This window comes from Sapajus apella, unplaced genomic scaffold (genome assembly GCF_009761245.1).
Source record: "Sapajus apella isolate SASKATOON/1434 unplaced genomic scaffold, GSC_monkey_1.0 scaffold23, whole genome shotgun sequence".
Taxonomy (NCBI): domain Eukaryota; kingdom Metazoa; phylum Chordata; class Mammalia; order Primates; family Cebidae; genus Sapajus; species Sapajus apella.
In genome coordinates this window covers 15,150,089-15,174,163 of record NW_022436963.1, presented here as the reverse complement: position 1 = coordinate 15,174,163, position 24,075 = coordinate 15,150,089, and the positions used below count along the sequence as shown (strand labels likewise).

Sequence of the window (24,075 nt, the reverse complement as noted above, 5' to 3'; positions counted from 1 at the left end):
ACTCAAGCAGGTAGTTTAAGGCCTTCGAGGAAAATCTGATGATAAATGCATCCCCACAGAAAATAACACATACAGCAAAAATTAGGTACATTCCCCTTAATCTGGTTGGATCCCTGTCCAGATCACGGCACCCAGTTAAACATTAATACACTTAACTCATCCTTTACAGCAGAATTATTGATAATTAGAATCTTGTTTTCACACAGATTTAGAAACCCTTGATGGGAAATGTATCCATACCCAGAGAATCAAAACTAAGAACAAGAGTGCGTCAGGTCCTCTAAAGCTATACTCCAACTGCTTCCTATGCTAGCTGCTACCTAGGGATTTTAATTTTTTAATCCCAGGCAGGCTGCCAATTCAACACTAAAACCGGACTAGCAACTGATTTTTCCTATTGCAACATCATCAACAAATCCTGTGCTTTCCCTCGCTTTCCTTTACCCTCAAACAGCAATTCTCATTTTAAAAATCGACTAATTTGTTCTATAATCTGTTCCAATCGGACGCTCTCATCAAGCTGTCGCTGGTATTACTCTTCCTCCCAGTGCCAAGAGGCCAACAAGCAGCCAACTCAAAAAAAATCTAAACAGAATTAAGTGAAGAAAAAGCACGTGTGAAAAACAAGAAGGAAATATGAAGACAGTAACAATGGGCAAACTAAGGACTTTTGGGCAAACAGTTGCCAAAGTTCTACCTATTCTTGGACCATAGACAAAAATTCTGCCAAATTAAATGGCTACAAGTGAGAGATAAAATTGCACTTGGGGACTGTAAACTCAGTATTCCAAACCTCACTCAAAGCCTTGTCCTAACTCACCGAAAAAATAACTTGAAACTGAACCCAAAGTTCACTGGACTTCAGAATTTCTTTCTGACCACAGTGTGCCCAGGCCCAGTGCAGGTATTAGACAGCGAAAGCTGACCATTCAAAGAAAAAGAAAATCTCAAGGAAAAGTCCGACGGTCTCCAGATACCTGGCCTGACTTTCATTTGGAGGCATACCCTTAGCTACAGCTATTTCCCTAGAGTGTCTTTTTATCAAACAGTTTAAAACTAACCAATAATTAGACCCTGATTTCACTAGCTACGGGTAGTAAAGGCTTGTTTTACCAAATAAAGTTCTGGCTTTCTTTCCCCCCGATCTTGGCGGCTCACAAAAAATCTGACCAATTGCACTCTGGGTTACGACGATCTTTTTGTAGCATCCTCAACTTGTACCTTAACTCCCACAGAAATAAGACTAAATAGGTAAAGCATTGTCTTTAAGTTCAAAATTCGCTTTGACTGCCAACAGAAAATATCCCCTAAGCATTTGTGGAAATGTTTCATAGCTAAGAAATCCTTCCTCTATTCGTGTTTCTCCGTAAGGGTGTCAGAACTGCAGAGATCTAGGTTAAACTTCCCACCGGTTCCCAGTGCTCATCACCAAAAATGCTGCTCCTGCCTGGCCACAGAAGGATTCCGGAGACTCCAGATTACAGGAGGCCCCCAAACCAGACTTTCCAAGCACTCTGCCCTCTCCCTCCCTCCTCTCCTCAGGGAGCATCGTTACAGGCACGGGGGAAGTCGGTATCGTGGGCTGAAGTTCCCGGCCCGGGTGAAGCGTCCAGGAAACTTCCCAGGGGGTTGCACAAACTCCATCAGAGGGGCTGGACTCACCTTCCCGACAGAGCCCCATGACTTCGCGGTTTTTCCCAAACTCCTTGAAACTTTCGTCCAATTCTGTCCCTAGGAGATATACACACACAGGAGGAGGGGAGAGGCAGGTCAGTGGCTGGGAGTGTGACGCACGCTCACGCACGCACAGGGTAGGTGTGGGCACCTCCGCGTTCCGCAACCCAGCGAACGATAGCATCTCGGCCCCTCGAGGGGGCGGGTCACAGGACGGGGGCGAGGGGGAGGTGAGGCGGAGGAAGGGGTCGTGGGGTGGGGAGTGAAGAGGGGAAGAGGGCGTGGACACTCACCGTCCTTCCCAGGAAGTTTGGAAGCCTCAACCCACAGATTCCACGACTGTCCCAGCATCACTTCAGGACTGGGCAGGGGCCTGCGCTCCCCGACCGTCGCCATTGCCGCGGCCGAGGTGGAGGCGGCGCCGGGCCCGCAGTCCTCCGGCCGTGGGCGCCGCGGCGGCGGCGACTGCTGCCGCTGGGGTTGCGGAGGCTGCTGCTGCTGCTGCTGCCGAGCGGCCGCGGCCGCTGCGCCGCCCGCCGCCGCCGAGCGGCGCGGCTCCCCCCTGACGTCATCCGCGGCCCGCTCCGACATTCTTTCCGCTCCTACAATGTAACAAAAAAAGGGGGAAAAGAGTCGCGCGGGGGACGCTTTTTAAGGAGGCGCCGGGGAGTTCCGGCGGCGTGCGTGGCCCGCGGACCGGGTGGGGCGCGCTGACAGCGCCCCCCAGCCGCCCAACCCCCTGAACCCGCCTCCTCGCGGCCACCCCCAGCCCCGGGTGCAAAGTCCGCGGAGCGGACTAGCTTTCGCTTTCGACTCTTGCGGCCCCCGGAGGGAGGAGACTGGCGGCCCGCGGCCCGCCACCGCGGCGCTGGGTCCCCTGCTTGCCTCTGCCCAGGGGACCCGACGCGGAGGCCGGCACCGGACCGGAGGCCGGCGCCAGAGTGACCCCGCTCCAGCCCCGCGCCCCACCACAGCAGCCCGCGCTGGGAAGCCCGAGCCGCACCCCAGGTCCTCCAGCTGCCCACCCGGCGGCCGCTCGCATCCCCGGGCCCGGCCCGGCTGCCCGCTCCTTCCTTCCTTCCGTCCGCCCGTCAGTCCGAGCGGCGGCGCCCGGTCGGCTCCCTTAAGCGGAGGCGCCTCCCGCCGCCTCCTCCCACTTGCCGGTCCCTCCCTCTCAGCTCGCTCCGGCGAAGTTTGCACGTCAAGCCCCCGGAGTGGAGCCAGGGCGAAGTCGGAAATGCAAACCACCTATGGAGGAATCGGCCGGCTGGCCCCAGGGCAGCGTGGGAGAGGCTGGTGCAGGGGGCACTTTGCCCTCGGCTTGGGGACGGCCGCGCAGTTGTCAAAAGCATGAATGGGAAGCCGCCGCCAAGCAGACGCTGGGAACGCAGGGAACCTTGGGCTGGTAACGAATTGCCGCCCAGGTGTCAGCCCAGGTGTCAGGACGAAGTACCCCGTGCGCGCCACGCTGCCCACACGTGTGCCCCCGACCCGCAACTGGAAGTCACAATTGTGCGCCCGGGGAACTTGAATTCGTCCATCAAAGAGAGACCATGAGATCAGTGTGAGAGGGAATGGAGGAGACTGAAACAAACCGAGAGGAGGTTTAATTCGTCTACATGTTTTAGAGGCACCAGCCCAATTTTGGGGCTTCCATTGGTCCTGGAAGTGATTTATTCACCCCAAAAATAAAAATTTGATTCATTTTTAACTCAAGTTATTAGTGCTTCCCTCTTTCTGCTTGTCTTTTCTTGGGCAGGACGAGACACCAGGGATTAGTGGAATATAAGGAATTGCTACAAAACATGTTTAGAAAATACTGTTTTCGGTCAAATTTTGTTCGGTAAATTAAGCATTGGCCCACAAAACGTAGCACCCCTCCCCAACACACACATTTGCTTAGTGATAGGCTACAGATGGGAAAATTAAAGGCTACTTAATGACCTAGAGCATTCAAAACACTTGAAACAGTAGCAGACCACACCATTTTCAATTAAGTGTTGATATTATTACTATTATATGAAATTGATGTGAAAATTTGAAGCCTAAGACAAAAACAATGATTCTTATCAGCATGTTTCACACTGCAGTAGTATCAGCACTCCTGTAATGTGTGTCAGAGGCGCTTGTTCATAAGTGCTTTCTCCGACTAGATGGGGAGGAAGCAGAATGATTTTTTTCTTTTTTTTTTTTCCACCTCAAACATCTGGTGTGACAGAGGTGGCCAACTTCTTTGTTGGTCCAACTTGTAGAAACACAAAAAAGTTTACATACGCATAAAAATTAATAAAGAAATGTTACTGCAACCCAAATATAAGGTGGAACTAGTAGAGCGGGTTTATTTGGGGTTCACAATTTAAAGGCGCACGTGCACACACAAATAATACATATACATACACACCTTTTTATTTTAGAAAGATTTAAAAATAAGTCTGCAAATTTTTTTCCTGGAAAAAAGTCCAAAAAGTGAAACAATGTTTACTTCCTGTTCTTATCAAAATATCCAAAATAGTAGGAATGATTGGAAAGATTTTAAAAATCATTTCCAAAGCATTAACTTCCTCCATAAGACTATCAATGAGAAAAATGCACAGGGGTAAAACATATAATTCCCTTGACAGGAATTGAGTTCCCTCCTAACTTTTAACATTAGCTTAGATGACCTTTGTGCAGATTTTCGATTCTTCATTTATTCCAAATCACTGTAATATCTGAGTAATTACATGTTAACACCCAACCTCTCTGTTCTCCTGAAGTACATAATTTATTAATTACTTGGAATTTTGAAATTCTACATTTAAGAAAAATAAAAATTTGTATTTTAATGGCATTTGAAGCTTCCATTGAAAAGAAAAGCTTGCAGCCACCAAGCCATACAGATAACAAAGAGAGCTTGCTTATTGAGTATAGCTCTTCAGATCCCTGAAAGTGCAGAGTGAGAACAAAAATTAAGGAGAATGGCAAACATGAAGTATGGTCCTACTTCCTCAAGACATTGCTTGATTTTCCTCTTTTTCATGTGAAACTATTTCAAGATTCATTAATATGACTTGTAGCCAATGGGGATCAACATAGCAATTTAGAGTACTTAAACTTCTTTCCCAATTCCTGCATGATACCTCTTTCTTCTTCAAAGTTTTTGATTGGTTTCATAAAGAAAACACAACAGGGCTTAAAATGAAAAAAGTAAGTATCCTCTTGGCATTATGATAGTTATGAAGGGAAATTATTACTAATAGCAGCTACCAATTATTGAGTACCTCAATACTCAAAACTAATAGCTACCAATTATTGAGAAATCTCATAAATAAGCACTATAAATAAGTGTCTTATATCAAACTAAGCTCCTTTAGGAAACTTACTATCAAACTGAAGAAGATATGGGGACAAGAGACTGATGAGCAATTCGTGGTACTGCTCCATCCAACTCTCTTTTGCTGCAGCCAATTCATTTTATCCACTCTTTCTTCATCCATAAAAAAGTCCTAACTTCTAGAAATGTTCTCATATCCATAGCTGTTAGAGGTTTCCTTAAAGTTGGAATGAGTCACCAGAAAAAGTCAAAACTGCAAGCTGAGACAGTGCATTTGATATATGCATTTTGGCAACTTTAAAAAGTGTTCTTTATGAAAAGCACACTGTTTATAAGCAAGAATACAACAGAAAGCCAGTCTTACTTTTATTACCTACAGCCCCACAGTAAAGAGCTTGATGACCTCTTACCTAGATAATCCCCTTCCCATACCACCAAATATAAGAATATTTATATATAAATGTATTTATATATATAAATACAAGAATATAAATATATATAGTGTGTGTGTGTGTGTGTCTGTGTGTGGAGATGACGAGGTCTCACTATGTTGCCCAGGCAGGTGTCAAATTCCTGAGCTCAAGCAGTCCTCCTGCCTTGGCCTCCCAAAGTGTTGGGATTACAGGCAGGAGCCACCACACCAAGCCAATACAATTTACATTCATTTAATATGTTATTTTAATATAGTACTATGCCTGTATAATATCAATCAGTGCTTCTGCCAGTGCATTTCTGAGGATGCCTTGTAACTCTATGGAACTTCACTGTCTTCACACTGAAGTAATATTCATTTTATAAGGCTTGATTAATGAGCATTCAATTTATTCAACAATTCCTGATTGCCTGCTACAGACCAGGCACTCTACTAGGCACCAGGGCAAACACAAGATAGTAATTTCACTGAGTATGTGAGAAAAGTAGGAAGAGGGGGAAACAATTCATCAGAACACTCTTGTGGAAAAAAACTGTTACCACCAACTAGATCATATATGGCTTAAGAACTGGGCTGTTAAAGGTGAAGTACTGCAAATTTTGTGCATTTCATCTCTTCCAATGATGTATTTAAAATGTGGTCTTATTTCATCATCCAAATTTAGGGATGTTCTCAGTAGATGCCAAGAGTAGTAAGTCTCTCTTTACAAAAAGGATTCTTTGCACTCATAAAATGTTTTGTTCAAAGACCAAAGGTATCACAATGTACAAAAACCAAAAATCAAAAAGGTTGACCTTTCCAACATTAAATCCAGTTTAATGTAAAAAGGCTAAAACTACCCAAAACATTTCTAAGATACAAGATCCTACACAACCATTTTTAATCGTAAAAAAACCACCAGTCCCAATACATTTTAATAAACTTGAAAAACAGCAACTACAGTATATTTATCTGTGTAAATTACAGGGTTTGTAACAGATTCAATGTCCATTATCAACCCCAAAGAACTGAAGTCATTTCAGTAACAGGAAACTCAGATCCACTAAATTAGGAATGTGTTGGCTTTGGTTTCTTCATATCCTCCTAAAATTGGCTGAGCCTTTGTTCAAATCCTCTCTCACTCCTCTGACCACATCTTTTCCTTTCCTTCTTTCTTCCCCAAAGAGGGCCATGGCAGTATTCTGCACAAAGGCAAGCCTTTCCTTAACTGTGCTCCCTCTAGTGAAATACCTTATGGTTTGTCATGAATATCAGCATTCCAGTAGAGGGAGAACAGTGAAAGAGTAAATTGAATTCATCTGCTCAGTGGCTGGAATTGACAGCAATCAAGTGCAAAATTAGGAATAGTGATAGTTGCAACAGTGAGGACTTAAAGACATAAATAGCTTTTTGAAAACTTAACCTGTACACATACTCATTCTACAGTAAAATGTACCACTTGCTAAATATCTCAAAGCCTTGAATTTTTTTATTGTTTTCTTAATCATATGTGTGCATGCACATATGAATTCTGTCAAAGAAACATTCACCACTAATAGTAAATTGTTTGAAATGAGAAGAAAAATTAAAAATACACATATTAAAGGTAATAAATTATAACATAAAAGCTAATTAATAATGCCTAGCATTTCTAAGGATTTCAAACTGGCTTGTAGTTTTATGACAAACTTGATTTGAAATGTTGATTTAAAGTCCTTAGGCCGAGGAGTTTTTTTAAAAATAGAAGGTTTTAAGTTATAGAAAAGGAATGGAGGCTGGGCATGATGGACTGATGCCTGTAATCCCCGCACTTTGAGGGGCCAAGGCTCAGGAGTTAGAGATCAGTCTGGGCAACATAGTGAGGCATCATCTCTAGTAAAAATTTAATTAAAAAAAAAAAAAAAAAAAACAGCCAGACATGCAGCATGTGCCTATAGTCCCAGCTACTTGGAAGGCTGAGGTGGGAGGATTGCTTAAGTTTGGGAGATTGAGGCTTCAGTGAACTGAGATCATGCCACTGTGCTCTAGTCTGGATGACAGAGCAAGACCCTGTTTAAAAAAAAAAAAAAAAAAAAAAGACAAGGAATGGAAAATTTGAACCAATATTCAGCTATAAAAGGAAGTTGACTATAGTGTTCTAGTGTACTGCCTCAGCTGCCATGAACTGCAGATTAAACACATTGTTACACATAATATCCTATATAGCTTTGCACTGACAGAGCTTTCACTGAAGTGGCATAAATATCACCATTTTTTGGGCTCAGCCATTAAGAGCATGGGTTCTAGGGCCTCTCCACCCAGGCTGAATCCCACTTCTACCACTATGAGCTGTGTAACTCTGGGGAAATCAGCCTCTCTGTACCTGTTTCTACATCTATAAGAGTATGAGAAAAATTAAGAAATTAACAGTGCAAAAGCACACTGTGTCAGCTATTATTATTGGCACCATGCTTGCCACATAGTAAGCCCTAATTCTAATCTATGTATGCTGTACTATCAGACCAATCTTGCTGAACTATGGCTTAGCCATGTTAGTGTTTGCTCTAACATTTTTAGGGGCTCCCCACTGAAATAAATAAAAATTTCTAGCATTCAAGGTCCTCTACAGTCTGCCTTGCCTCAACTCCACCACTTCTAAAGTGTTCAACTGCCTCCTACAGGTAAACTATGATCCAGCCCACATGACAAATTCAGAACTTCAAACATGCCCCCATCCCAACCCCATCCAAATACCAGCTTCCAAGCCTCCGCTCATATAGGTCATTCCATCTGTAACAGTTTCCCTCCCTTAGCTGAAATCCTACTGTTCAAAGTTCTTCCACAAATTCCATTTCTTTAACAAACTCCTTCCTGAACCCTCTAAGCACATGGGAACTCATCCCCACCTTTATAACACAGGGTTTCATGGATTAGAGTTAAGAGTATTTGCTCTGAAATCAAGGTGACAATGAGACATACATTTAGTCTCCCAGAGATCAACAGTCTGCATTGCCAACATAAGGGTGTTATTTGGAACCTGGAACCCACCTTCCCACCAACCACAGGATGAGTTGTAACCATGTCTCCAAACTGGTCAGCAAAATGCCTTTGGTTGGAACCCAAGGACTAACAGTGCAGGTGTGTTAATATAAGAGGGAAGGAACAACACAGATGTTTCTTCCTCCATTCCTCAGCCAAGGTCCAGATCTAAGCAAAGTCATAGATGCAGCAAACATAGCACCCTTCATTTTCCACATTCCTTCTTTGCGCTGTGATGCAGGAGCCTATCCGGGTTTGTACTGCTTCTCAAAAGAGACTGTTCTACAAAAACTTGCATTTCCTTTCTATCTCCAAAGTAAAGCTTTCCTTTTCTTGATAGAGCTAAAGGCCTGCAGATTTAACTATTTTTCACTAATGTGTGTGAATGACTGTGAATGAATACAGTTCTCTGTACTGACCTTACCCCAAATGACTTCTAGATGTACTGGTCCATAAACCTTTCTTCCTAGAAACACACAATTACTAACTGCACTCTCATGGCCATTCTGATTTTAAAGGAAATCATCTGTGGCTCAAGGCAAATATTTATAGTCACCAATTTATTCTTTTATTTTTACCAATATTCTCTTTTGTTCAACATAAAATCTTCAAAACCTGGATACCTTAATCCTCTGTCCACTTCCTACTCTATGCCTCCATGTCTATGTTAAAGTGTTCTAATTGAAGGAACTTCAGGAGTGGAAAAGGGGAACCAAAACAAAACTGCTCCTGGTGAGAAATCTGCCTTTTCTGCCTTTCAGAGCTCGCTTCATCTCTTCAGAAAACAGGTGTTTTCAAAAAGTATGAGGATTTTTCCAAACGGTTTCTGGGACAGTGGCAGCAGAGAAGCAATCACAAGTGGGCAGTTAGTGGACTGGAATCTAACTCACCAGGTCATTCCTTTTTAAAAATGGAGCCAAATGGGTAAATTCAACTTCATCAAAATTAAACTTCTGTGTTTCAAAGGATACCATCAAGAAAATGAAAACCCCCAGAACCTACACATTTTTGCAAATCATATATCTGATAAGGGACTTGTCGCTAAAACGTAGAAAGAACTCTTCCAGCTCAGTAAATTAACAACAGCAACAAAAGAAGTTCAACGTCATTAGTCATCAGGAAAATGCAAATCAAAATCAGAGATACCACCTCTCACCCACTAGGATGGCTGTAATAAACAACAATAACAACAAAAGAACAGAAAATGATGAGTGTTAGCAAGGATATGAAAAAACTGGAATCCTCATACATTGCTGGCAGGAAAAATAGTACAGCCACTGTGGAAAACAGTGGTAGTTATTCAAAAGGTTATACACAGAATTAGCATATGATCCAGCAATTCCATTTTTAGGTATATACTCAAAAGAACTGAAAGCAGAATCTCAAACAGATACTTGTACACTAATACTCTTTAGCAGCATTATTCCCAAAAGCCCACGTGTCCATCAACAAATGAATAAACAAACTGTGGTATATCTATACAAAGAATATTATTGCCAGGCACAGTGGCCCATGCCTGTAATCCCAGCACTTTGGGAGGCCGGGTAGGTGGATCACGAGGTCAAGAGTTCAAGACCAGCTTGGCCAACATAGTGAAACCCCGTCTCTACTAAAAACATAAAAAAATTAGCCAAGGATGGTGGCGCGTGCCTGTAGTCCCAGCTACTCGGGAGGCTGAAGCAGGAGAATTACTTGAACCCAGGAGGTAGAGGTTGATGTAAGCCAAGATCATGCCACTGCACTCCAGCCTGGGCAACAGAACATGGCTCTATCCCCTCCATCAAAAAAAAAAAAAAAAAAAATTATTCACCTATAAAATGAATGAAGCACTGATACATCATGCTCCAACATGAATGAATCTTGAAAACATTATGCTAAATGAAAGAAGACAAATAGGTCACACATTATATGATTTCATTTAGGTGAATTATCCAGAATAGGCAAATCTATAGAGAGAGGGAGCAGATTAGTGGTTTCCAGGAGCTGAAGGAAGAGAAGCTGGAGGACTGCTTAGGAATGGGATGGGGTCTCCTTTGTGGGTGCTAAAAATGTTTTTGACCCAGATAGAAGAAACAGTTATACAATACTGTAAATACACTAAAAACCATTAACTGTACAGTTTAAAGGAGTAAATTTATGGCATTTGAATTACATCCCAATAAAGCTAATTTTTAAGCCAATATTAAAACTTGAAAAATTTCACAAAAAATTCCACATTGACTTTTCTTGAAAAAAAAAAAGAAAAACCCTAAGTAAAACCTGACACCACCAACCACAGCATTCCTCATGGGAACTGTGAGTTGGAGATGAAGCTGGTCCTGGAACCCATCTCTGCCACCACCTAACTCTGGATGTTGGCAGGATAATTTTTTCATCTGTACCTCAGTTAGTTTGTCTGCAAAAGGAAGGTAACAATAATATCTACATCATCAACTTATGAAGAGTCAATAAATTAATATGTTCAGAATAGTGCCTGGCACATATTAAGTGCTTAGTATATGTTAGCTACTCTTACATTTTACAACAACTCATCCTCTAACAGAGGTATGTGGCCTTTACTTTTCTACTTTTTGTTTGTTTTTACAAATAAAATAGCATATAATATAATGGTCCAAAAGAAAGAAGTACAAAGACAGCCAAAATAAACATTTCTTAAAGAAACATGCAAAATAATATGAATAATATGTGCTTATTTTTGTAAAAATTTCACAATGATAATGATAATGATGATGCTAAGACTATGCAAAAAACCATCTAGATTACTCTGGATTTACCATATAAGAAGCAAGGAGTAAAAGAATTACTGGTGCTTTAATTCTTTAAACTTAAAGGAACTTTTTATTAACATACATATTTATATAATGTTTTGATTTTTTTATCAACACAGTTTTATAGTCAGGATGATTATTTTAAAAGATGATTGTCCTTTTATAAGGATTTTTTTTAGAAGAAGAAACTCTAAACTAATATTGAAACTTTCGTGACATTGTCACAAAAGCCTTATTAGGTGAGTAGCAAGGCCACAGACTGATAAAACTACAGGCCACTTCCTTTGCTTGAAACCCAGTCTTCAGCTGGATTCCCAGATCACCAACCTCTCTTGAGTTTTCGTCTTCCTCATGGAGTATATGGTGCTATATTTACAGCTGCTAAACTCCTTGGTCAGTCAATATCTTTCAATACCTACCCAAACCTTTTCCCACACTTAGCATCCACCATTCCCCCTTACGAAGACTCCACCCTAGCTAAACCAGCTTCTCACATCCAAGACATAAAGTACACATTCCTGAAAGTCTTTCTAAATGCTGTATTTTTTAATACAATTCACATAACATAAAATTCACCATTTTTTTTTTAATTCTTTTTTTTTTTTTTAAATAAAGTTGGGGGTTTCACCATGTTGGTCAGGCTGGTCTTGAACTCCCGACCTCAGGTGATCCACCCACCTTAGCCTCCAAAGTGCTTGGATTACAGGCGTGAGCCACCACGCCCGGCCAATTCATCATTTTCATCATTTTATTACTATTTATTTATTTTGAGACATGGTCTCACTCTGTTGCCCAGGCTCAAGTGCAATCCAGCTGGTGCAATGATGGCTCACTACAGCCTCAACCTCCAAGACTCGAGTGATCTTCCCACTTCAGCTCCCAAGTAGATGAGACAGACTACAGGCGCATGTCACCACACCTAGCTAATTTTTTTACTTTCTTGTAGAGATGGGGTTTCAAATGTTGCCCAGGCTGGTCTCAAACTCCTGGACTCAAGTAACTGTCCTGCTTTGGCCTCCCAAAGTGCTGGATTTACAGGTTTGAGCCACTGCACCAGGCCTTTAACCATTTTAAAGTGTACAATTTAATGACATTTAATAGATTCACAATGTAGTACACCCAACATCACTACATAGTTCCAGAACATTTTCATCACTCCAAAAAGAAACCCTGCGCTCATTAAGTAGTTACTGCCCACATTCCCTCCCCAACCCCCGAAAACGACATCTGCTTTCTGTCTCTATGGATGTGCCTATTCTGAATATTTCATATAAATGGAACCACATAATACGTGGTCTTTTATGTTTTGTTTCCTTCATTTAACAAAATGTTTTCAAGCTTTATCCATGCTGAAGCATGTTATCAATACTTCTTTCTTTTTACGGCTAAGTAATATTCCACTGTGTAATATACACACACACAATGGAATACTATTCAATCTTTAAAAAGAAGGAAATCCAGCCAGATGTGGTAGCTCACAACTGTAATCCTAGCACACTGGAAGGCCAAGGTGGGAGGAACACTTGAGCCGAGGGTTCAGGAGTTCCAAACTAGCCTAGGCCAGAGACCCCTGTCTCTATTTTTTTTTTTTTTAAAGGGAACTCTTGTCATTTGCAGCAACATAGATGAACTTGGAGGATATTATGTTAAGTGAAATAAGCCAGGCCCAGAAAGACAAACAATCTCACTTATATGTGGAATCTTAAAAAGTTGAATTCATAGAAGTAGAGAATAGAATGGTGGTTACCAGTGGATAGAGGTGAGGGGTTTAGGGAGAGTTAGTCAAAAGGTACAAAATTTCAGTTAGGAAGAAGGAGTTCAAGAACTCAACTGCAAAACATGCTTACTATAGTTAATAACAATGTACAACATTCTTGCAAATTACAAAGAGACTAAATAAGTGCTCTCACAATCAAAAATGATAAGCATGAAAAGTAATGCCTATGTTAATTAGCTTGATTTAAGCCACTGCACAATGAATACCTATTTCAAAAGAATATACTGTACATGATAAACATATCCAATTTTTACTTAAGACAAAATAAGTGTCAATTCAATGGCAGTGATATTTGTCCTTTCGATATACTAATTTATCCCCAGTGCCCAGAAGAGAACATAGCACATAGGTTGGCATCCAATAAATCTTTGTTGAACGAACAGATAATGGGCCTACAATCTGTTGATGCTGAGAAGGGGTTGCCACATTGGATGGATCATGGACTGGATGGTTTCTCACAGTTCCACCTAGCTTACTTTATTCCCCTCCCTGGTCTCTCTGGCCTCTACAGACTTTTGAATTTGTGACTCCTCTTCTTTCTCTGCCTCTTGGTCATTTACTTCCTGGCATCATAATAATCTTTTCATTGGTATAATATTCAAAAAAGCACAAGTCATCACTGTATTCCATGTAAATCACCTCCTAGTCTTTTCCTCCCAGGGACGATCTCCATGCACACAGTGCAAACTCCATAAACTAGGCACTAACGAGCTCCTCTGGCATTCTGCCAAACATGTTTCCTTCTAACTTCTCCCAATACCACTCCATTGTTAGTGACTGGACACCATAGAGGAAAGCCTGTTTCTCTCTTCTCTGGCACCTTGCAGACATGACACAATGAGCAACATCCAATGCAATGACTTCAATGATCACTGAAAGGTATCCCTGCATTACGGCCCTTCAGCTTTAGTCCAGAAAATTTTAAGGGACTGTTTATAAGGTGAAGACTTCATAGCTTCCCAAACTCTTGTTCTTTTAAACATCTAAACCATACAAAAACACACTTTGTGAAGCTGTTTCAGATTGATATTGCTAAAAATGTTATCTTTCACATGTTGTCTGAAATGCTACCATTTTTGCTACAGTTGCCTAAAACCTGATTGTGGCATCACATTTATTGCCTAAGTATGTAAGATGATTGATTCCAGGAGCTGAAACTCCTTTGGTCTTGTTTCAATTCTGTTCTGTTTTATTCTTTAATAATTCATCTTAAACTGCACCTTAACTTATAAGCTATCTCATTCCTTTCAGAAGAAAGAAGATAATTTTTTTTTTTATTTGCTTCTTTTTAAAGATAAGGTCTTGCTGTTGCTCAGGCTGGTGTGTAGCAGCAGCAGCACCATCAGTAACTGCTGCCTCAAGCTCTTGAGCTCAAACGATCCTCCCACTGCAGCCTCCTGAGTAGCTGGCATGCACCAACATGCTTGGCTAAGTTTTAAAATTTTTTTGTAGAGATGGGGATGTAGCTATATTGGCCAGGCTGGTCTCAAACTCCAGAGCTCAAGCAATCCTTCCACCTCAGCCTCCCAAAGTCCTGGGATCACAGGCATGAGCCACTATATTCAGCCTTTTTTTTTTTTTTTTTAAATCAAATTTCCTCCAGGAATTTCCTGCTTCATATCATGTGAAACTTCATCACTACCCTCCCCAAACAATAAACGTACAATGGTGCACATCCAGTGAGAAACTTCATTCACGTGCCAAACATTGGAGGCTCATGCCTATAATCCCAGCACTTTGGGACGCCAAGGCGGATGGATCACTTGAAGTCAAGAGTTCGAGATCAGCCTGTCTAACATGGAGAAACCCCATCTCTACTAAAAATTCAAAAATTAGCCAGGTATAATGGTGTGCACATGTAGTCCCAGCTACTCAGGAGGCTGAGATACAAGAATCACGTGAACCTAGGAGATGGAGGTTGCAGCGAGCCGAGATCACGCCACTGCACTCCAGCCTGGGTGACAGAGTGAGACTCTGTCTAAAAAAAAAAAAAAGACTCCATTAATGATGGCTGCTATTTTTGTAATGATCAGAGACTGCTCATTACCACAGAGCTGTCTGGCAGCCTGGGCAAAGGCACTGGGCCCAGAAGGTGTCCCTGAAAAACACTTGACTGTTTTACAATCTTGCTTAGGGTCTCTCCCCTGCCCTAAGCAGCTGCGTCTACATTACAAGGAAAGACAAGAAAACAGGAGCTGGGAGAATGGTGCTGGAAAGAAACAAGAGCACACTTTTGGATCACTTCCCAGAAAAAAGTGGGTATAGACTGGAAGAGGAGGGTTCTGTATCTAAAGTCTTCCTGTGATTTTAACAAATTTGGAGGGGTAGTTATCTAGCAGTTTTTGCGTTGAGAAACAAACACATAATAATATCATACTCCTAAATTCATTGTCATTTTATTTTTCTAAGATCATATTCAGGGTTACATTTAAGATCTTACTCAGATGCCTTAAAATTAAAAAAACTATCATCCTGTGGTAAAACTCAAACTCTATTATAACTGGAAGCACTGTATTTATTCAGCTGCGCTTGCTATATCAGAACAGCCCGTTACCTTTTCTTTGGAGGGTAGGCCAAAAATCCTTATCGATTTAACAATGTATCTTCATCTGCTGCAATTGTGAAAGCTCGTTCTTCTTAATTCTGTTCAGATCTAAAAAAACAGAAAAAAGGCAAATGAATAAAACAGTGGATAGATAAAGCTAATCAGAAACATACAATCTCATTGGTTGCCAGATATTCTAAAATTATTATATACACTTTGTGATGTCAAACTGTTAAATTACAAGACATTTTACCAATTTTACAACAAATGCAATTTGGTTTTTTTTTTTTTTAACAATAAACTTAATTGGCTATATTTACAATAAACTAAGAACAAATGACTATTCAATAGGTACACAGAGTTAGCCTCCTGGGGCCTAAAATCACTGTATGTAATTTGCCACTAATGAGTTTCCACTTAATTTTTAAAATGGTGATTCAGAAGTCTGCTCTTATGAAACCTGTCAAATCACAGATTTTAAAAATACACATTGAGTAAGATTGCTATTTGGATAGCTCACGCTGTCCTTATCTCAGACGCTGTCCTTATCTCAGCAGTTTATAAAAGCAATTTTTAATACTTTAACAGGAAACAAAAATTCAATTAAACCATCTTCCTAAAAAGCACAAGGAAACTATGTGCTCCATTATCTTCACAGTTGTATACATATGTATTTCAAGTAAAATGTAGCTACTTTTTAATTAATTTGTGGAGGGGCAAATGAGTTAAGGAGTCAAGGAATTACAGAAACCAAAGTTAGAAAATAAGCTGGTCTTCAAATCTGACATGCAGCAGAAGAGAAAAAGCAGCAAATACGGGCAATGACACAGCTAAGGGGCAGATGTTGTCAAGGTACAAAGCGCAAGACAGGCTGAGTTCATATGAAAAATTCACTGGTCATATATTTCTCTCCCTATAATCCTCACTGGCTATACAGCAAGATGTGGAGGAGATAACATTGCTTTGCTTAACTTTTATTTATTTTCATGTACTCTAAGATAGTAACCCAAATATTTCTATGGCCTGAGATCCTAAGATACTAATAAAGCATCTCTGAAAATCAGTGGCTAAAATTCTATGCCACGTTTTGAACATTTATTCATACTTTATTAGGTCATATTGCTTCCCTCTCACTTTTTAAAAGTGTCCATTTTATTCACTCAAAATGCTATTCAGTAATGCTTAAAATAATTCCTACAATCTTTATAAGCCAGATGTTTCCTTCAGATTTCTAATTCTTTCCCAGTCTCTTTCCTTTTTAAAATTTCTGATTTCCATTTAGTGCTCCTTTTCTGCCTTATTTCCAATAAAAGCTGTTTTCTTGTTTAACATGTCTGTCCTGAGCCAAAATCCATTTCTTTGAATCCTAAATACTTTATAGGTAGGCAAAAATCACTCAACGCTAATTACAGATTGCCATGATAGACACAGTCAATAAAGATGTTATATATTCACCACCCTGATGGTGACTCCTTCAGAATAGACAGAAGGTGAAGGTGGAACACCGCCAGCATCAGATTAGACTCTGTACTTGATCTTATTTCACCAGGTCAAGCCATTTTTCAATTTTCCATCTGGACACTGCTGCTTTTTCTCCAAAGTATCCAAGGAAGTCATCAGATTCAGAGTACTATGAAATCTCTTTCAGGATAGTTTGGTTTTAAAAGAATTCATCACTTACTCCATACCGTAAAAATGCTTTATAGGAAATCTGAGTCTTAGAGAAAAATGATAGTTGTAGTTACTGAAAATCAGCATTTAAAAACAGTATCTTCTCTACTTAGAATAGGGGTCAAGAACCTTTTTTTAGTAGGGGGAAAAATATATTATACACTTGCATGTATTCTCTCATTTGATCTGCCAATAACCCTGTGTTCAAAAGAGTTGTTACTATGAGCTCCATTTTACTACTGAGGAAACAGACTGAGAAAGGTCATAATTTGCTCAAGATTACCTAGCAAACAAGTGGTGTAAAACTGTAACCAGAATCCAGGCCTTTGGTGATATTTAGTTCCCTTTTCAGTACACCAAACTGCCTAAATGGCAACTTAATTTTGTTTTGCAAAGACAAACTGTTAAAAAGAAATAATTTTAAATAGACTGAGAACATTTTCTTAGAATCATTATAGTTGATACCTTTTATTCATCCAAGAACTATGTAATAAGAATTCAATAAATATACTTTTAAAAAATATTTCTTTAAATGATGGTCAGTTAGCAATGGGAGAGAAGGAAAAAAGACATAACTTGAAACATAAATTTATTTACTCTTTTTTGTTTTAAAGGGGAGGGAGGAGATTATAGAAGACATCTCTCTCCTAGAGGAGCTTCCTCGCCTATATTGACCCTTTTTTCTAAGGACTATGTAATTCTTAACCTCATGCCAAGTCATACTTGTGCTACGGTGCTACAAACTACTTACTCCCATCTTGGTCAAAGCTGTACACACAACACAAACTGAGACATTCAATGTTTTCTTCTTAGAACAGGAAAGTGAGATGAAGAGGGTCTAGTTTGGTACAGGCTGCAAGCTACCTATCAGTGCTCTCTCAGTCTATAGGAAAAAGACAGCAAAGAGAGAATGAAAGAATGAATATGCTACTCAAGGGTGAATCTAACCCGAGGCCATTTATCTCCCATTTCTCCCAGGAGAAAAAACGAGAGAGAGGTGGAGAGAGAGAGAGAGAGGTAAAGAAAGAAACAGTCTCTTCTTAGGAGTGTTCTTGGGCTTTCTTCTTACTGCCATATCCCCTGAGTGGCCCAGAGCACTTCCTTCCCTAGGTTCCCTAGGGTTCTAAGAATCCCCTGGCATCTAGGGTAAATGGCCCTCCTTTTTATGAGCTTAATTTTTCTGAACTGAAATGTGATAACTGTAACAAAAAATGATCTTGTCCAAGATAGTAAAAACGTATTTTAAAAGTAAAGCTATCATCAGAATGTGTTATAAAAGAATATACTGCAGAAACCTCAAGGGTTCAAAGACATCCCTTCATTCATTTTAAACAGAGAAAATCCTACACTGCCACATGGGCAGTGTTATATTGGCTTTTACAGGGAAAATGGCTTATTTTCTAAGAGTAACATTTCTGTGTTCTTTTAAGATTCAGACCTTGCTGCAATTTAAGGTATAATCTGAATCACCTCTTGTTATGTCATCCAGTATGTCAAAATTAAGTATAAACCTACTGATCACAATAAAGGAAGGCAAAAAGGCTAAACCAAGTCAGTCTGGTTTTTAGCAGTATAAACTTACTTTTCTCTCTTAAAACTTCTTAACTTCTAGGCAAAGTCACCAACCTCTAATGTGAGACTGGCATCCTAGGTTCTCGGAGAGGGCATAAGAGGAAAGAAAAGGGGCTAGAAAAATGAGTCCTACAAGGAAAACACAAGGAGCTGTGATCTTATAAATTAGAGCTGGAAAAACAAAAACAAAAACAAAACAAAACAAACAAAAAACGACCTGAAACCCTGAAGGCTGACTCCAATCTCTCCATACTAGATAAGAAAAGACTGAAAACCAAGAGAGGTTTATCTCGGCTGGTTTATTTATTCAATAAAAACATGTTGAGGCTGGGGCACAATGGCTCACACCTGTAATCCCAGTGCTTTGGGAGGCCAAAGCAGGAGGATTGCTTAAGTCCAGGAGTTCAAGACCAGCCTGAGCAACAGCGAGATCTTGTCTCTACAGAAATTTTTTTAAAACTAGCCAGGCATGGTGGTGCATGCCTGTAATACCAGTTCCTCAGGAGGCTTAGACAGGAGGATCACTTGAGCTTGGGAAGCTGAGGCTGCAGTGAACCATGATTACACCACTGTACTACAGCCAGGGGCAATGGAATGAAACTCTGCCTCAAAAACAAAACAAAACACATTGAAAATGTGCTCCATACCAAGTACTGTGTCTGGCACTAGAAGTGGCAGTGTTATTCAACTGAGCCATCTAACTCCTAGGTTGTGCATTTTTCTCTCCATCCTGATACTTGCTGCAAATGGAAAAGTCCACAGGCCTAAAATAGCCCACTTTTTGTTTTCCATGGTGATCTTGGGGAGAAAAAAATGACTTTGTTACTAACATTTAAAAGGTAGGAAGATTCATATAAAATTCCAAACTCTTGGTTTCTCTGGGAAGATCTAAAAACCTGGCGACAGGGGCTAACCTTCCTGAAGGGGGATAACTGAATGATGCTGTGTTAGGAGCTGCCCTTTGTCGCTGGGCATGTAATTTCCAAAAGTACCCACCTGGCTGCATCACTTTTTTTCCTTTCAGACCTGACTCCTGTAGGTAGCCATGCTTGTGCCCCAGAGCTATATTGTCTTCCTAAATCTTTTCTCTCAAATGAAAAACCACCACCAAAGCCCAAATTTTTTAAGCAGGTTACAAACATGTTTAAAGCAAGTTATATGTCAACTGCAGGCACATTCTCCAGAAATACAAATTAACATGGTTTCTAGTTTACTCCCTCCCTTTGGACCCCAGTTCTACCTTGCTTTCACTCTCACAGGCTTTCTCCTTGGCAAAGCAAATTTAAGAATGAAACTCTATATACAATCTTTTTTTCAAAGGTGCTACTGGGTATTACCCTCTTCAAAGGTTAGAGGGTTTTTCTACCTACTGAGCTACAGCCACTGCTCAGTTACTACACTGAACATCAAGTCAGTGTGAAAACACATGAGTGGAGAGGGAGCTAAGACCAATTATGAGAAAGGGCTCCAGTAACTCTTGCCTGGGTTTGAGTACATTTCAGACACTGCAGTCAGTCCTAGGGCTTTCCCACCACTTCATGGAACCCCTCACAGGGAGTCTTATTTCTAAAGGAGCCTCCATTTTCTAACAGCTTCTGTAAGTACATACCGGCACAATGTTTAGTCCCTCTCCTCTCTCCAAATATGTTCAATATAGTCATCCTTCACTCTTGCCATTTCAGGATGCACAGTTCTCCCATCTTGAGCCCACGTCTCCCAGGCTTCACTGAGGTTAACCAGGTTCCCTTTCATTTTAGCAAAGAAAGGTCAGCAAGGCATTTTTTTTGGTCCATTATTTCTGACTATAGGGCACCATTTCACCATTAGCCCAAAAGAAAATTAAAATACAAATTTCCAGTAGTTCCATAATTTGTCATTGTGCAACACCTTAATCAAATCAATAGATTTGAAAGTCAATTTACAAGAGCAAATGACAATAATAGTAGTAGTAGCTAACATTTACTGAACACTTATAGCATGTGCCCAGTAACAAAAAGTAAGCCTTTTATATGCATCATCTCACTTAGTCCTCCCATCATAACACAGAAACTTTCTGTGCTCCTTTAGCAGAAAACCGAGGCTTGTGAGATGACACCAATAAAGGCTGAGGTGGTGGCATATTCGAGCTGAGCTTAAAACCGTTCCCTCCACTGCCATACGCCACAATTCCTACCTGTTTCTCCAAACCTGCTGTTCATACCTCCTTGAACCCCTTTCTTAACTTTCCAGGTAACTCCCATCCAGCCTTCAAAACCTAGCTCAGATGAAACTTCATCAGGTCATCATGCCTACTGCCCTAGGTGGGCTTCCTGGAGGCTGGGTCCACAACATTTCATTCTTGTATCCCCAAGGCCAAATGCTGTTAAGTGTTAATAAATGCCTAATGAATTAAACTGGATAAAATGGAACCATAGGTTCTGACAGCTACCTAGCCACTCAGGTTAATATGTGCCAGGATTGGGATGCTATTGCCTTGCTAAGAACTTGCAATTAGGCCAGTGGAATAAACAGCTGTTCTGGCATTTACCTTCACTCTTCCCAAACTCGCCTATAGACATCAATGTGCTGAGGAAGGGAAAAGGAGGAGTAAGAAGTAAATAAAAGTCCGGGTAGGAGTTGCTGTGTGTGTGTATGTGTGCGTGCGTGCGTGCGTGCGTGCGTGCGTGCGTGTGTGTCTGTGGTGGAGGTAGGGGTATCTTTAAAGTTGACTGGGAGGAGGAAAGCCTGGGGAACAAAGAGAGTTTGTCCCCCAACAGTCTACCAGGGAAACATTAATCTATTACTGGCCTGGGGTTACAAAATTCTAAAATTCATATAAATGTCCTCAGTTAAGTCATTCTTTGCTAATCTAGCATGGTCCCTTAGGATAGATGTTAAATAAATGAACAGCTAGCATGCATTTTACCCTGAGGCCATACTTACTAATACTACCCATAAGAACAATTTTTGCTGAGTGCTTAACTTGGATCAGACCCTCTGCTAAACTCTGTAAGTGCACTGTCTTGTTTAATCTTCACCACAGTGCTACGAAAAATACTGTAAGTGAAGAAATGCAGGTCTGTAATCGATAAATGGCTTGCCAAAGGCAAGCCATTAGCCAGGCATGGTGGTACACGCCCATAGTCCCAGCTACTCGGTAGGCAGAGGCAAGAGAATTGCTTGAACCCGGGAAGCGGAGGTTGTAGTCAGCCCAGATCATGCCACTGCACACCAGCCTGGGCGACAGAGCAAGACTCTGTCTCAAAAAAATAAGAAAATAAAATAAAAATAAAAATAAGTAAAAAAGAAATGTTAGGTGCCACAGTTCTAGGCTAGGCCCACACAAAGCTCTCTGGCTTGAGCCTGAGTCTCTCTTACCCTCTGCTGGTCTAATGGAAAGGGCTCCAAGCACGTACAGGAGGGCAGAGCCACACAATTTCACTCCTGAATGACTGGGGGAATCAAGAGTCTCCTTACCAACACACTCTGAGCTTAAACAAGAAATAAACATATACTGTGTTAAGACACTGGGGTTTTGGGTCATTATAGCAGTCAGTCCACCCTTATAAAGCATTCTTTTTATCATCATAATTTTCATTACCACAGCAACAGCTGTAATTTACAGAAGGTATACTAAGTAGCAGACATTATACTAAGTGTTTTATATATATCATTTTATTCACTTCTATGAGGTAGCAAAATCATTGGTGATAAAATGAAGGGTCAGAGATCAGTAATCATTTCCTCTTCCGAATATTAAAGCATTTACCATCTGAAAGATTTATTTCATGATTAATTATGTAATGCCTTGTTATACATGTTGCATTGACAGGTTAAGCAGTTTAAGTCCTGCAGATAGTTGATGTTTTCTTTAACTCAACAGTTGTTTCTCTTATTCGGATAAACAGCTAAGAGGAGAGGGGGGTAGGTCTTACATTTCTAAATTCTGTATCATTTCACACATTTTCTCATGAATATACGAATTAATAGATATAACTGTATTATTTAAGCCATTTCTCACAGGCATATGTGCACTATGTCTCACTCTTTCTCTACAGTGTTTTGGTCAACAAACCCCTTGGGTAAATCTGACCAAGAAAATTGGCTTGCTACAAAGAGTTGCTTAGGTTGCTTGATTTCAGATCTGTAACTGAATGAGATCATTAATGCAAATTTTCAATACTGCAATTACATGCATGAATGTACCTAAACACTTAGCAAAGTGGCGGGCACATAGCTGATGGTCAATAAATGATTGTTTCCCTTCTCCTCTATCCCAATAGCTACTTTAAGTACAATCATATGCTGCTTAAAGAAAACAAATGTGATCAAGGGAAAAATGTTAAGCTGGTAAGTAGAGGATGATTTTAATTACAAGGAATATTTTCCCAACTGGGAGGAAGACTGTCTAAAACTTTAGGAGCCAGGGCCAAACAAAAATCAATTGCTAGTTACAAGATTATCCTATTCATAAAAATCTGTCCTGACACAACCTCAGGAATATGAATTCCGGAGAAGCTGAGGAGCCAGTGCTTATTCACTGCCATGAGCGGCAGAATGGTATCCTGGGATTCACCTTCTATTTGCTCAGTTCTATAGGTTTGACCACGTGGCATTTGTAGCCAAACACTAACATGCCCTCCTATAGATCTTAAAATATTCTTCATATTTTGTCAGAAAACAGGTATACCAGCATCTGAAGATTTTTTTCTGAGGCTGTTTCCAGCCTTTGCCTATCCACAGAGCTCCATTTCCTACTCAGGACATTCAAATAATCTTAACATGATGCAGACACTGGATTTCATATGGTGACATTCCACAGTTCTATGACATAAGCTTTACATTAGTTAATTAATGTAAATATTTCAACTGCTGTTCATTTAAATATCACGTTCTAAAAAGTCTCTCTCCTTTAAAGAGCTATTTCAAGATGAAATGGAGTACAAATATGGTCAGTTACTTTATTCGGTATAAACATTTGGACTTATTCCTGCTCTTCATCAATTGTAATATCTACTTTGTTGATAGGATGGACTTTTCCCAGGGTAATTTTCCCTTTAACGTCAGGGTATCATCCTTAACAGCAGGCAATAAGGTTAATGCTATAATCAGCTATTACGTTGGCACATTCGACTTTAGCTACTGTTCAAATATAGCAACACAGAGAATGGAACAGCCAAGCTAGAAAAATACAGTCTTAAAAATTAATCAAACTCTGGGTAACAAATTTAAAAAATATATTTTCTTTTAAAATTTTTATCATATTCTTTCAAAAATAAAATTTTTAAAATGCTAAGTAAAAAAAGCCAATTTTAAAAGATCACATTTATGTAACATTCCCAAAAT

The 24,075-nt window shown here is 40.3% G+C and overlaps 1 protein-coding gene across 9 annotated transcripts in view; it reads right to left on the bottom strand.

The window, feature by feature from the left end:
• Nucleotides 1-24,075, bottom strand: part of ATXN7 (ataxin 7) — a 138,474-nt gene that overhangs the window by 89,092 nt on the left and 25,307 nt on the right. For 5 of the 9 annotated variants that reach the window (XM_032290380.1, XM_032290385.1, XM_032290377.1 and 2 more), the window contains exons 2-4: nucleotides 15,517-15,615; nucleotides 1,968-2,276; nucleotides 1,663-1,731 (exon numbers count right to left, since the gene is read on the bottom strand). In XM_032290380.1, the coding sequence (XP_032146271.1) occupies nucleotides 1,663-1,731; nucleotides 1,968-2,265 (367 nt within the window). In that variant the 5' untranslated portion in view covers nucleotides 2,266-2,276; nucleotides 15,517-15,615. Of the gene's footprint in view, nucleotides 1-1,662; nucleotides 1,732-1,967; nucleotides 2,277-2,677; nucleotides 2,801-15,516; nucleotides 19,101-24,075 lie in introns of those variants that run through there. The other 4 variants (XM_032290378.1, XM_032290382.1, XM_032290383.1 and 1 more) reach the window with 4 other exon arrangements.